Raw genomic sequence first — 13462 nt, forward strand, 5'->3', positions numbered from 1 at the left:
TGGGAGAAAAGCCATGAGAGAGAGACTGGGCACAGAAAGGAGACGGAGGTGGGGGCTGCTGCTGGCTGGAACTGGGGACAGACAGAGAGGCTGGAGTGGGGACAGAAACTGTGCTCACAACTCAGAAATGTCCCAGCTTAGCCAGCAAATAAGACTTGGCCCCTTTTACCCCTCCTCACTCACCCTCTAACCTCCTACAGTCTGCTCCCCCTCATCCCATCCTTACCAGGTTCTCAAGAGACAGAGGTAAGTCCTAAAACAGGGGTTCAAAAATTAGGTATCCTGTCCTTACTCAATCTCCATCCCCTCATATAACCCTGACATCTTATTTCCAGTCTTCAATTGTTTTCCCTCTCTAGAATTCAGGCATATTACCTCAAAATCCTCATTTCTCCACATCACACTTCATTCCCTTCCAAAAACCCAGGGGGGAGAAATGACTGATTAAATGCAGATATGAAAAAGGAAGAAGAGAAAATAAACAGATGTCTGCAGGGGGAACCATTGGGAAGAAGAGGGATGTGGAGAATTTAAAGGGCTAAAATGGGATGGCTGGGAACAAGAGCGGGAAGTGGGAACTAGGTTGATATGCTGGGAACGAAGAGATCAGAGCATCTCTAACTGGAAAGGAATGTGGAGTACGACAAGGGAACGCATGGGTTGGGGGGCTAGGACGCTGGGTCCAGCAATGAGTTAATGTCTGCTGTGCTTTTTCTCAGACAGCCAGTAATGAGAGCCAGGTGTCCCACTGGCCCCATTCCCACTCACCCCCACCCCTGACCCCCTCCTCCTTCTAGTGTAAACTGATCCTGTTTCAGTAAGGGACGGGGGAGGGGGAGATTGCAGACAAGGGGGTGGGGGGAGGGATCTGGGAAGACCTGGCTGGTGCTCAGACAAATAACTCTGTCCTGTCCCAGCACTGCAGAGAGAGAACAGCCTTCAAGCCGAGCGGACAACATGAAGGTATCGGGAGAAAAACTTGGCCCCAGAGCCGGGATCTCCTACCCAGGCAGTCCACCATTATGGCTTCGAATGGATCTGTCACCCAAGGGAGGCGCTTACATAATTAGAAACCCTTATGTGGGTGCAATCAACTGAAAGGATACAGAGGATGCTGGAGGGAGATGAAATTGAGAGTGGCGGGAACTAGTTGTTTCTCCTTATAATTTGGGGTGGAAGGAGGCCTTATCACTTAGGCGCACGGTAAGCTTATCAGGGGCTCCAGTCAAAGGAAAAAAATTCCTTGGCGGGCGACAATACTGCTTCTCAAGCAAGAGTCTTAAAACACTAAATTGACTAGGGTTGATGCCGGAAAGTTCCGGGACCCTGTGTATGTAACCTTTTATGTTCTTTCTCCAGCTCTCTCTGCCGCTGCTCTGCCTCTTCCTTCAGACTCCCTACTGCTCCGCCCAGTCTCTTGGAATCCGAGGAGATGGTAAGCTGCTAACCAGGGACATCCACATCCTAATCCCTTGGGAACAGAAAAGGGGGCAAGAGGGTGCAGGAGAAAGCACTCCTTTGAATCAGAGGAACAGGATGGGTGGAGACAATTCCGAACCAGAGACTTAGAAAGCACTTGGTTAGGGATAGCGATGGGAGCATGATACGGAGAGCAGGAGTGGACAGTGAGATAGTGCACTGAACTGGCAATCAGGAGACCGAGGTTCGAATCTCAGCTCTGTCACTGACTGACTGAGGAACTCTATGCCTCAGTAGGTTCAGCGGTAAAATGACAGGTTTGGAAAACATGATCTCTTTCAGCTCTTTGGATCTATAAAAAAAACCCAAGATTTTCCACCTCCAGAGAAAACCAGCAACTGATATTTTTTGTTCTCTGTCTCTTAGCTCTGGAAAAGACTTGTGCTCAGCAGCCCCTGGACTGCGATGACATCCATGCTCAGGGTTTCCGAACCGATGGGGTTTACCTTATCTACCCTTCAGGACCCAGTGTTCCTGTGCCAGTCTTCTGTGATATGAGCACCGAGGATGGCAGATGGACGGTAAGACAGACAGGAGAGTTGCTGAGCTGTCACAGGACAGGGAGACTAGAAATGGAGACAGCAGTTCTAAGCCAGTCACTTAATTGATCTGGATCCCTATTCCTTCATCTATAAAATGAGAATTGTATAGTTGAGCTCTAAGCTCAGTTCTGGCTCTGACTTTTGGATTCTATAAGAAGGAAGCTCAGGAAAACTGGATTGAAGAGAGGAAAGCCTTAGAAAGTTGAGGCACTTTATAGGGAGAACAAGATGCTGTTGAGAAGGGAACTGTATGAGAAGAAAAACTTGAATATAGGAGTTGATTCAAGGAGTACCAGAATCAATTCCAAACAATCCCCATCCTCCCTATCCCTTATCAGGTTTTGCCCAGTCCAACTTTCCACTTTCTTTGCTCCAGGTTTTCCAGAAGAGATTCAATGGCTCTGTCAGCTTCTTCAGGGGCTGGAATGACTACAAGCTGGGCTTTGGACGAGCTGATGGAGAGTACTGGCTGGGTAAGGTGAAAAGGGAACTGGGGCCAGAAGGGCAGACGTCTGGGAAGGGCGTGGAGGCTGAGAGACTGCCAGGGACTGATTACTTGAATTCTAGGGTGGGGGCATTGGAAGACAGACTGGTTCCTAAACTCCCTTGGCCTTCTAGGGCTAAAGAACATCCACCTCCTGACTCTGAAGCAAAAGTATGAGCTGCGTGTAGATTTGGAAGACTTTGAGAACAATACAGCCCATGCCAAGTACACAGAATTCTCTATTTCCCCCAATGCTATCAACGCAGAGGAAGATGGCTACACTCTCTACGTAGCTGGTTTTGAAGACGGGGGAGCAGGTAACACTCAACTGTGTCTCATTCCTCTTGGTCATTTCCCTGCTATTCCCCAGGGCCCTTGGAAAGGAGAGGTGAATAGAAGCTGGCACTACCAGACTGGTCCCCAAGCCTGAGGCCCTTGCATTCCCTCTGAGGTCCCACCCATCTTCCCCTCCCATATCTGGCAGAAACCACAGCTGATACAGAGCCAAACTTCAGCCTCAGCCTTGGCACCAAAAGGAAGCTATAGTCAGCTTTGCTCCAAGCCTTCTCCTTCCCTCTCCCCCATCATAGAGCAGATGTTTCCCTTAATTTCAGAAGTCACATTTGTCTAAAATCTGGCAAGGGTGGGGCAGGCAGCTATCTTCCCCTTGCCCTCAGTTTGCCATGTTAGGTAGATCTCATTTTCATATTCTACTATAGTCATTCTCCACCCATATCCATTCAGTTTTTACAATCAATTCCCCAACCTGTGCTCTCCTCTCCTCACTTCTTCCTAGGTGATTCTCTTTCCTACCACAGTGGCCAGAAATTCTCCACCTTTGACAAGGACCAGGACCAATTTGTGCAGAATTGTGCAGCACTCTCATCTGGAGCCTTCTGGTTCCGGAGCTGTCACTTTGCAAATCTCAATGGCTTCTATCTGGGGGGGACCCATGTTTCCTATGCCAATGGTATCAACTGGGCCCAGTGGAAAGGATTCTATTATTCTCTTAAGCGTACTGAGATGAAGATTCGCCGTATCTAAGGGCAATACCCTTTTTATGATTATAGCCCTCCCCCACCTCTCTATTCTGCTACTCGTTTCTGTGGCTTTTCAGTTTTCTATCGACTCCCCTACCCTCGTATTTTTGCTTTTATCAGTCAGTTAGCTCTTATGCCTGGCTCCTAAGTTAATGGTCTTTGTCTTTTACTCAGCTGTTGTCAGTCCTCCCTAGATCTAATTCATTTTTATGCACAGACATCAATGAGGAGAGTGGTGCATTGGATACAGGGCAGCCTTGGAGTTAGGAAGACCTCAGTTCAAATCCTCTCTCTGACACATACTACCTAGATTATCCTGATTAAGTCAAGTAACCTGTGTCCAAAGATGACCCTCTCTGATGCAATTAGAGATAAGTTATCTATCTCCAAGAATGGGATTTTCTTTACAGGAAATTCCCCACATCAGTGAAGGTACAGGTCTAGACCAAAAAACCCAAACCCACCACTATTACTCAGATCCTGTTACCCCTACCCCAGATCTAGCTTATTGCTCTGTCTGGCTAACAGCACCATATCTAATCTAAGGTCCATTATATATATAGTGTGGCTCCCTCCCTCCCTAAAGAGGCTGAATGAACCAACTGTTAACCTCTCATCATCCAAGTAGGGTTGTTTACTAACCATGCCCTTGGATTTTTCTAATGAGCTGTGCCCAGCTTGGTTTGGCTATCCTATTAAGCTGTGACTACATACTCACCCCAGAAATGGTTATTCTGCCACTTAAGGTTATGATTGTCCTCGAGGTCACAGAGTCACTACTTCATTAGCTATGGTCTCTTCAATTCCAACCTGGAGCCAGCTGCCTTTGGCAGTCTTCCTCAGTTGTCAATTCTTCACTCCAGGGCCAGCTAATATCATGCTAATATCATAATTAGCTGTTGCTATGTCCCACTGTGGAGCCAACACCACTCTGGTTTATATATAATGGCTGCCAACCCTCCTACTCTAGAACTCTACTATTGTCATCATATCCTTTCCTGAAATCTTATTCCACTTCAGAGGTGAGTAGTAGAAAGGGCCACACTCCAGTACCAGCTGTGCCTGACCTCCTTCACTCCCTCAAGGCTAGTTAGTTGCTTTCTGTTCTATTTCCCAGTTTATATTGTACACTCTTGATAAAAATGTATAAGATCCAGTCATCCCACCTCATCCAATCAAGTGCATTTTAGTGGCACGTATAAGGAAGGAGGGTGAGAAGGAAATGGCTCATTGTTGGGATGAAACTATCTTACCACGGTATCTTAGTCTACTCCCAGTAAGCAGGTACTACCTCCCGTTCAGACTGCATTCTTCAGACAGGAGAAAAGACTACAACTCTACAGCAGTTTGCTAGGAGCACAAAGTGGAGAAGAGAGAGAGATAGGATAAGGAGTAGACTAGCTACAGAAATAGCCAAGTGGAGACCACAATTTGTCAATAAACCTACAGGAATACCCAATCTAAAGAACCTGTTTCTTCTGTTGCTGGTTTGAAAGAATTTGCTAGACTTTCAAATGGCTCCTAAGCCCAGGCTTCCTGCTCTCCTAATGTTCACCCTTTCAAATGTTTCCCTCAATTCCCAAAATGACACTTGGAGACAGAAGTAAGGATCAATCTTATATTTCACTGGTCCCACAATAACAGGAATGTAAAAAATTAAAAAAAAAAATTTAATACTGGAAGTGGCAGCTCCAAGAAGTGATGGGCAACAGAACTTCCTGGGCCCTCCTAATTTCCCCAGAGTTTTACAAATACTGAGGCTTACACCTAAGGTTGCACAGTGAATTTGAGATGAACCTGGAGAATAAAATGGTGTTCCTATTCTCCCCATCAAAACACGGATTCTCAGTCTTTTGGGGTTTTCTTTCTAGACCCTGCCTTTGACCTAAACTGAAGGATCTTGTTCCCCTCTCCCCAGCTCAAACACAGATTTTTAAAGCCTGGTCCTCAAGGCTCCTGGAGATCAGGCAGGTCAGCCAGCAGCATAGGAGAGTCCATCTGGATCTCACGTTGTAGAGACTCAATGTCAGCTGGGTTCATCCCATGCCCTTCTAACCAATCAGTAAGCAGAGAGGCTGACAGCGGGGCTGAGTCTGTTTGGCTACAGGAAGAAAAGAGAAGAGAACGGAGAAGGGAACAGAATTAATCAGCAAGGTCAAGTTGTATCCCATGCTTTAGAGTAAGAGTCCTTAACCTGGGGTTTTTAATATGTTAATGATTCTGTATCAATATAATTGGTTTCCTTTGTAATCTTATATATTTTTATTTTACATACACACAGTTCTCACTTTATGGAAGTGAACTGTTCCACAGACCTCTATGTAAATTGACTTTCAGGTAATGTGAATTTGCCCCTACTCACCCACTTCACTTAGTCTATACACAAAATAATATATTTACAAGAACCGTAAAGTGCAGACATTAAACATTGTGCCATGATAATAAACAGCATTATGAAATTGAAAGGTAAGGTTAATGATAAAGCAAGCTGTAAAGTTAACACTGGTGTGCAGTCTGCTGCTTCTTCCTCACCAGTTATACCTAGCCTTTATCACTCGTGGTTGGCTGCACAACTTTTTTAATGATGCTATTGAGAGATGTTTGGACAGTGACTCTCTTTTTTTCCTTGTATACTGATAATAGCTAGCAATATTCTCTTCAACTGGTCTTTGAACTTTTAAAAATCTTGAAGTATTTGGATCCATCTTTTCAATACAAGAAAAAATTTCAATCAAATGATGAAATGCTTCTGCCAACTGTTTTCCCTGCAAACCTTTTTGGCTTAACCACAGTTCCGAAGCTTCCCTCTTCTCTTCCACAATCTTAATGAGATTCTCAACTGACAGTCCTTCTCTATGAAACTCAATCACTCCTTTACATCATTCTCATGCATCTCTAGCTCCAACTCCAATTCTTATGCCAATGTTACAATCCAGTTACTCACTTCCTCAAATCCATAAAACTAGGAATGAGTTTAGTTCACACTTTTTTTCCAAACTCTCTTCATACATGTTTTTTTTTTACATTTTCCCATGCCTTAGTAATATTCAGGATTGCATAGTAAATATTATAGGACTTCCAGAAATTTCTCAATGTTAAGTCCTTATCTGCATCCAAAGTTGCAATTGCCTGGGCAAATGTAAGGTAGTATAAGGGGGAAGATAGACTACTTTCACATTTAAATTAAAATCATCCAGATGGGGACAGTGACCATTATCCAAAATAAGCAGAATCTCGAAAGGAATACCATTATCAAAACTTCTTGACTTAGAGAAAACTGTTATTCAAAGATGACAGGGGTTATATCTTAGAGTGTCTTAGGGTTAGTGAAATAATGCATAGGAGGGCTGCCTTGCTGATTCAGACTTCTGGGATTTTCTGAGTAACGCACAACAACGTGCAATTCCCAGATGCAATGTCTCCAAGCAGAAGAGTTCCTCTATTTTTCAAAGCTCTATGCCCTGGCATCATTTTTTCTCCACCAAGATGTAGGTTCAAGGAATCCTTCTTTGTTCCATCTACATTAAAGATCTGCTCTAACCAGGAGGGACTTTCATCTATTATTTTTTGCAAGAATTGTGGGCTCTTCTTTGCTGCTTCAATGTCTGCACTAGCAGCTTCCTGACACTTGTACATTAGGAAATACTACAGTCATGCAAACCAACCACCACTTGTTGTAAAAGCCTGTATTCCTTCAGGTTACTTTACATTTAAATCTTCAAAGAAACTTCGAGTCTTAACTTGAATTTTTATCAAGCTCAATGGAATATTCTTCCGAGTATAGTCTTCTATCCACACAGTTAATAGTTTCTCTGTTTCTAGAAGAGCACCTTTGTTTCAGCAGGTAAGTCAACTTAATGCAAGCATGCCTTTATCCTCAGAAGTATCCTTCACAACTGACACTGAAAGACTAAGTTAATGTGCAATCAATGACAACTTCTGTCCCTGTTCCTATTTCCTAATTATTTTCATTTTCATTTCAAGTCTACTGCTTATGTTTACAAGATGGCTTATTTTTCCCCTCAAAAGCATGTTCGCTGCCAGCCATGATGAAAATATAAGGATAATTACTGACCACAGGGAAAGGCCCAGTATCGCTCACTGTCTCCAGACTCACAGGAACTGACTTAGATACTTCTCAGCTTCCCACCACCACTTATGGTGCCCATAATATACAGCGTCTTATTGTACAGCATCTGTTTTGCATAAGGAATTTTCATAATTTTTGGAATGCAGATTTCTTTCAGAATTCTTTACGTAATTCTTTATGTTTATGTAATGTGAATTTAAGTAAGGTGAGACTTGTCTATATCTAAAAACATTCTTCTGAGAAAGGATCCACAGCCTCCACTAGATTGTGCAGCAGTTGGTAACACAAAATGGATTAAGAACCCTTGCCTTGGGTTCCCTAATTCTCCAAGATTTCTTCTCTTAAAAGATTCCTTCTCCTTCCTCTCAATTCTCTCTCAAGCCACATCCTCACTCACCTGTCATGAGGCCCATCAGCCACACCCATATCAAAAGATTGATTGAGGAATTCCTCCAAATCAAAGCCAACTCCATAGCCAGCCCCACTGCCCTTTGGGGTTCCTGAGAAAACAGGGGGCAGCAGATCATCCACCTGCAGAGAGAGGGGAAGACAGACAAACTTAAGTTCAGGTCGTTATTATAACCTATTGTCTTTTCAAGACTACTGTGAAGAACCTGTGTCCATCTTCACTCCTGAGCTAGAATATCCAAATCCCTGTAGACATGGCCAGTGACTCTTCTTTTATCTTCACTATTTTTCCCAGAAAATCCAAAGGAACCCCAAATCCTACTTTCAAATTCAATCCCTTTCTACTAATCTTAAATCATACTTAAGGTGTTCTGACTTAACTTTGTGGCCATGGCCTTAACCAAGATACTTCTCAATCTCTTTCCTTACCTGCGACTTAGATAGCTGTTGAGTCACCAGGTTCACATCCGGTGACTCTGACGTGGAAGCCTGATGTGATCCCCCTAGATCTGATGGGGGTGGGCCAGGTGGAAAGTAAGGCATGGTTCCTGTGGGGGTGGGGCCAGGAAGGCTAGGAGGTGGAACCAGTGGTTGGGGGACTGGAAGGGGTGTAACTGGAGCCTGGAGACCAGATGAGATAGTAGCTGGGAGTGGAGAAGGTCCCAGTTGAGGGGTAGGTCCAGGAGGAGGAGCAGGGGGTGGTTGGGTAGGGGCTGCTGGCCCAGGGGGTGGAGCTGGAGGCTGGGCCATGCGAGTCCAACGTTCTAATAAGCTTCGGTCATTGTCACTCAGCACCAGCCCAGCCAGGGGATCACCAGAGGGACCACCCCCTGCCCCTACACTCCTTTCTTTGCGTTCTCTCTCCTTCTGTCGTTTCTCTCGCTCCTTGGCTCGCTCCTGTCGCCGCCTTCTCTTCTCCTCCCGCTCCCTCTGCCGCTCTTGGGCTGTTACTGGTTTTCGTGGCTCAGGGGCCTCTAGAGGTGCACTGGGACCATCTGCATGAGTGTAAGGGAAGGAAATGAGGAGCTTGCTGTGTCCAAGATCTAGGTATACCCAATACCACCACCAAATTCTGTAACTGGTTCTCCCACTCCTATGCTCATTTCTATCCTATTACCCTCCCTCTACCCATGCTTCCTTCTTTCACCTTTAAGCCGGTTCCTTAAGGCAGCCTTGAGAGCAGCTTTGGTATTGTCTGAGATGGCTCCATCTTTTTTAGGTGGGGCGGGATCTCCAGTGGGTAGAGGAGGCTGAGAGGAGGTCAAGTCTATGGTGTTGGATGTAGGTCCAGGGGGAGGTAGGGCTGGAGGTGGTGACTCCATGGCACAATCTGAACCAGGTCCTCGGGGACTGGCCATCTCTACATCAGGGCAGCACTGTTCTCCAGCCACAGGCTGCAATAAGGGCTGGAAACGGATCTGCTGGCGGATTCCCTCACGTCGGGCATGAAAGTCACCAATCTCAGCCACGATGGCCTCTTTTATTCGTTCACGGGTCAGGGCCTCCCGGTCAAAGGCAAAATCAAAAGGTGGGGCACAGTCTGGCTCATCATCAGGGTCATGGTACTTAGCTAGGAATGGGTGGCGCAAGGCAGCTGCAGCTGAGATCCGAGCACCAGGCTCAAAGCGCAGCATGGAGCCCAGAAGTGACAGTGCTTGCCTATCAGCACCTGGGTATACTGTCTCCCAGGGCACTGGCTGGCGTGGAGGCAAACTCTGGATGTAGGCACGTACCCGTTCTGCCCCCACAGCCTGGATCACAGATGGTGATGGAGTCCCCAACACTGTCATGATCAGCTGAAGCTGGTGGACATAGTTCTTGCCTGGAAAAAGCTGTCGTCGAGCCAGCATCTCTCCAAAAATGCATCCCACAGACCACAAGTCGATGGCCTGTGTATACTCATGCAGGGAGAGCATGAGCTCAGGGGCACGGTACCAGCGTGTGGCAACATATTCAGTCATGAAGTACTGATGCTCAGCTGGAGAAGTGCAAAGGCCCCGAGCCATGCCAAAGTCACCTATTTTCAGCTCACAGTTTTCATTCACCAGCAGATTGGAGGGTTTGAGATCACGATGGATCACCTGGGCTGAGTGCATATACTTAAGTCCTCTAAGCAGCTGGTACAAGAAGTAGCGTACGTGCTCCAAGGTGAGTGGCTGGGAGGAATGGATGATCTGGTGTAGGTCACTCTCCATCAAGTCCAGGACAACATAACTGAGACAGAAAGTAAAAAGACTTAGGCACAGTAGCACTTAGCTCTCCTTTCCCAACCCATCATTCTACCTCAGGATTATCTTCAGGATCAGACTCCCCCAAGAGTAACTATTTTCCCAGTGGACCTGTAGGAGGATCTGCAGTTTTAACTCTTCCTGGGACCATCAAGAACTTGTTCCCTTGGAAAATGCCTCACAGCCTATCACAGGAATCTGTCTTTTCTAATTGCCATTTCTTATGTCAAGGTGTCCTGACAACCACCATTCTATGAAACTCACCTACTCATTTAAAACTCAGGTACTACGATCCTCACTTCAAGATACTCTCCTGACTCTAACCTTAAAACCCACCCTGCTGGTTCTAGTCCTTACACAGATTTGAATTCCCCATAGGGTACAGTGGGCTTCAGAATGTCCTTGATGGCAATGATATTGTCATGCTTAAAGTGTTTAAGGATCTTCAGCTCCCGGAGGGTCCGCTTGGCATTGGTTACTACATCAAAAGCATTGGGGATCTTCTTGATGGCTACCTGCTGGCCTTGAGAGAGAAAAAGAAAGATCAGCTTTCAATCTGGTATATCTAGGTAGGATATATAGAGTCTGATATATTTATAAAGAAGAGGCTAAAGTTCTCTACCAACATTTCTCCATCCAGCAGCCTAGGTAGTCTCTGGTTCAGATACTGATCTTTTTCAGCTAGGTGGCGAAACAGATTGAGCACTGAGTCTGGAGTCAAGACCTCATTTCAAATCCAGCCTTAGACACTTACTAGCTATCACTCTGTGCAAATCACTTGACTTTTGTCTACTTCACTTTCTTCAACTGTAAGAGGGGATAATAACAACATCTACAAGGTTATTGTGAGAAACAAATGAAATGCTATCTGTAAAGTGCTTAGCACACTTCCTGGCATAGAGCAGGTACTTAATAAATGCTTGTTTCTTTCCTTCCTTCCTTTTCCCCATTACCCTAGGTTCCCACCTTCCTCAATGGTTTACACCCTGGGGTAGGAGTTAGGAGGCCTCTCCTCTGGTTCCTGAGTTGCTACTTAGCAGATGTGATCTCCAGAGAAGTCACATTTCTCTGGAAATCATCTGGGAATAGCTATTTTTATATTTGTATATATATATATGTATACTTCTGTATACATAGGTATATATATGTGTATACCTATGTATACGTATATATTGCATCACACATGTGTTATATGTAACATGTTACAGCTATTTATATGTGTATGCATACATAATATTCATGTGTATGTTATATATACACACATAATGTAAACACATATCATGTGGGCACATGTATTGTACACACATGTATGCCTACACATGTATATGCACACACATGTCTAGGTATATACCTGTACATGTATACATATACATACACAGATACAAACACATCTTGCTTACTTCAAAAGATATTATGAAGGAAACCAGAGAAAGCTCTGAGAAGCAGAAAGAGCCAGGAATAAATCTAACATTTCATTGGTTCGCTCTACAGGCACACAGTTCATCAAGCACTGAGGAAGGCATGAGGAGTGGGGTGGGGGAGGTGGAACACAAGGACAAATATAGAACAGTCCAGGGCTCTCCAGGATCTCATATTCCAAAGGCTGGAAGTGAGTAGCATATATACTCAAATAAATAAAATAAGAGTACATGGAATAAGTTCCCCAAAGCTAGGATTCTCATAGAATTTCTGGGAAATTCGATACAAAGGACGACTCCCAATAGGGATGACTAGATGAAGGGATGGATGGAGAGTTGGCTGGATGACGAATGGAAGGGTGGTGGGTGGGTGGGTGGAAGGATGGATGGATGGACAGACCCATGGCCTGGATGGGTGGCTGGATGATGAATAGAAGGATGGTGGGTGGGTGGGTGGATGGATGGATGGATGGACAGACCCATGGGCTGGATAGGTGGCTGGATGAAGAGTTGGCTGGATGATGAATGGAAGGATGGTGGGTGGGTGGATGGATGGATGGATGGATGGATGGACAGACCCACGGGCTGGATAGGTGGCTGGATGATGAATGCAAGGATGGTGGGTGGGTGGATGGATGGATGGATGGATGGACGGACAGACCCATGGGCTGGATGGGTGGCTGGATGAAGAGTGGGCTGGATGATGAATGGAAGGATGGTGGGTGGATGGATGGATGGATGGATGGACAGACCCACGGGCTGGATGGGAGGCTGGATGAAGAGTGGGCTGGATGATGAATGGAAGGGTGGTGGGTGGATGGATGGATGGATGGATGGATGGACAGACCCATGGGCTGGATAGGTGGCTGGATGAAGAGTTGGCTGGATGATGAATGGAAGGATGGTGGGTGGGTGGATGGATGGATGGACAGACCCACGGGCTGGATGGGAGGCTGGATGAAGAGTGGGCTGGATGATGAATGGAAGGGTGGTGGGCGGGTGGATGATGGATGGATGGATGGATGTACAGACCTACGGGCCGGATGGGTGGCATGCACAGATGGACCATGGGGGAGGAGCAGCAGGCCAGGGCAGCCCCGGGTCCCCGTGACGGAGCTCACCGGTGAGGCGGCGGCGGGCGGAGGAGACCACCCCGTAGGCTCCGGTTCCGATGGTCTCGATGATCTCGTACTCGTCCCCCACCTCGAAGGTCACGTCGAAGGAGCGGGCTTTGAGCAGCGCCAGGTTCTTGGCCGCCACGGAGGCTGCCGGGCTGGGAGGCTCCGCCTTCCCGGCCTCGGGGCGACCCTCGGCGCCCCCCTCCTCGTCCTCCTCCTCCTCCTCCTCCTCCTTCCGGGGCTCGGCCATGGCGGCCCAGAGAAAATAGGAAAGGGGGCGGGGCAGGAGCGCCCCGGGACGGGGCAAGAACCGGGGTGGGGGGCGAGCGCAGGGCGGGAGAGGGAGATTCGCGAGCACGGGGGGCGGGGGCAGGGCTGAGGGAGAGGGGCCCGCGGACCCGGCAGACGGCTGCGCCCCCCTCCCGCGCTCTTCCCGGGGGGGTTAGATTCCTGACATCCCCAGATCCTCAGTTAAGGGGGGATACAGCGGCTGGGGGGGGGTGGGAAAAAAGTTTACCTGGGGTCACCCGCTCCCTCACCCTCCGCAGCCGCCACCTCAGGGCTGAGCTCCTTCCCCACCCCCTCTGGCCACGCCCATCCGCTCACACCCAATCGAAGGCCTGCCCTCCCCTTGTCCCCACCCACTAAGCTCGCT

At 47.0% G+C, this 13462-nt stretch overlaps 2 protein-coding genes across 3 annotated transcripts; one reads left to right on the plus strand and one right to left on the minus strand.

The window, feature by feature from the left end:
* The first annotated feature begins 227 nt into the window (after window positions 1-227).
* MFAP4 (microfibril associated protein 4) lies at window positions 228-7091 on the plus strand. 2 transcript variants are annotated; one of them, XM_072596844.1, is made up of 7 exons: window positions 228-246; window positions 918-963; window positions 1360-1435; window positions 1846-2000; window positions 2398-2494; window positions 2640-2822; window positions 3302-7091. In XM_072596844.1, exons 2-7 carry the CDS (start codon window positions 958-960, stop codon window positions 3547-3549), a joined length of 765 nt encoding a protein of 254 aa, XP_072452945.1. In that variant the 5' UTR covers window positions 228-246; window positions 918-957; the 3' UTR covers window positions 3550-7091. The 2 variants fall into 2 exon arrangements, with proteins under 2 accessions (XP_072452945.1, XP_072452947.1); XM_072596846.1 differs by lacking the exons at window positions 228-246; window positions 918-963; window positions 1360-1435 and adding an exon at window positions 1590-1736.
* On the minus strand, window positions 5150-13388 carry MAPK7 (mitogen-activated protein kinase 7). Its single transcript, XM_072596843.1, has 6 exons — window positions 12811-13388; window positions 10629-10794; window positions 9191-10257; window positions 8473-9038; window positions 8033-8166; window positions 5150-5646 (listed from the first exon to the last, which is right to left on the minus strand). The coding sequence occupies exons 1-6, from the start codon at window positions 13055-13057 to the stop codon at window positions 5493-5495; spliced, it is 2334 nt and encodes a 777-aa protein (XP_072452944.1). The 5' UTR covers window positions 13058-13388; the 3' UTR covers window positions 5150-5492.
* Window positions 13389-13462: the final 74 nt, after the last annotated feature.

The sequence above is a fragment of the Notamacropus eugenii genome, chromosome 3 (assembly GCF_028372415.1).
Source record: "Notamacropus eugenii isolate mMacEug1 chromosome 3, mMacEug1.pri_v2, whole genome shotgun sequence".
Lineage (NCBI taxonomy): Eukaryota > Metazoa > Chordata > Mammalia > Diprotodontia > Macropodidae > Notamacropus > Notamacropus eugenii.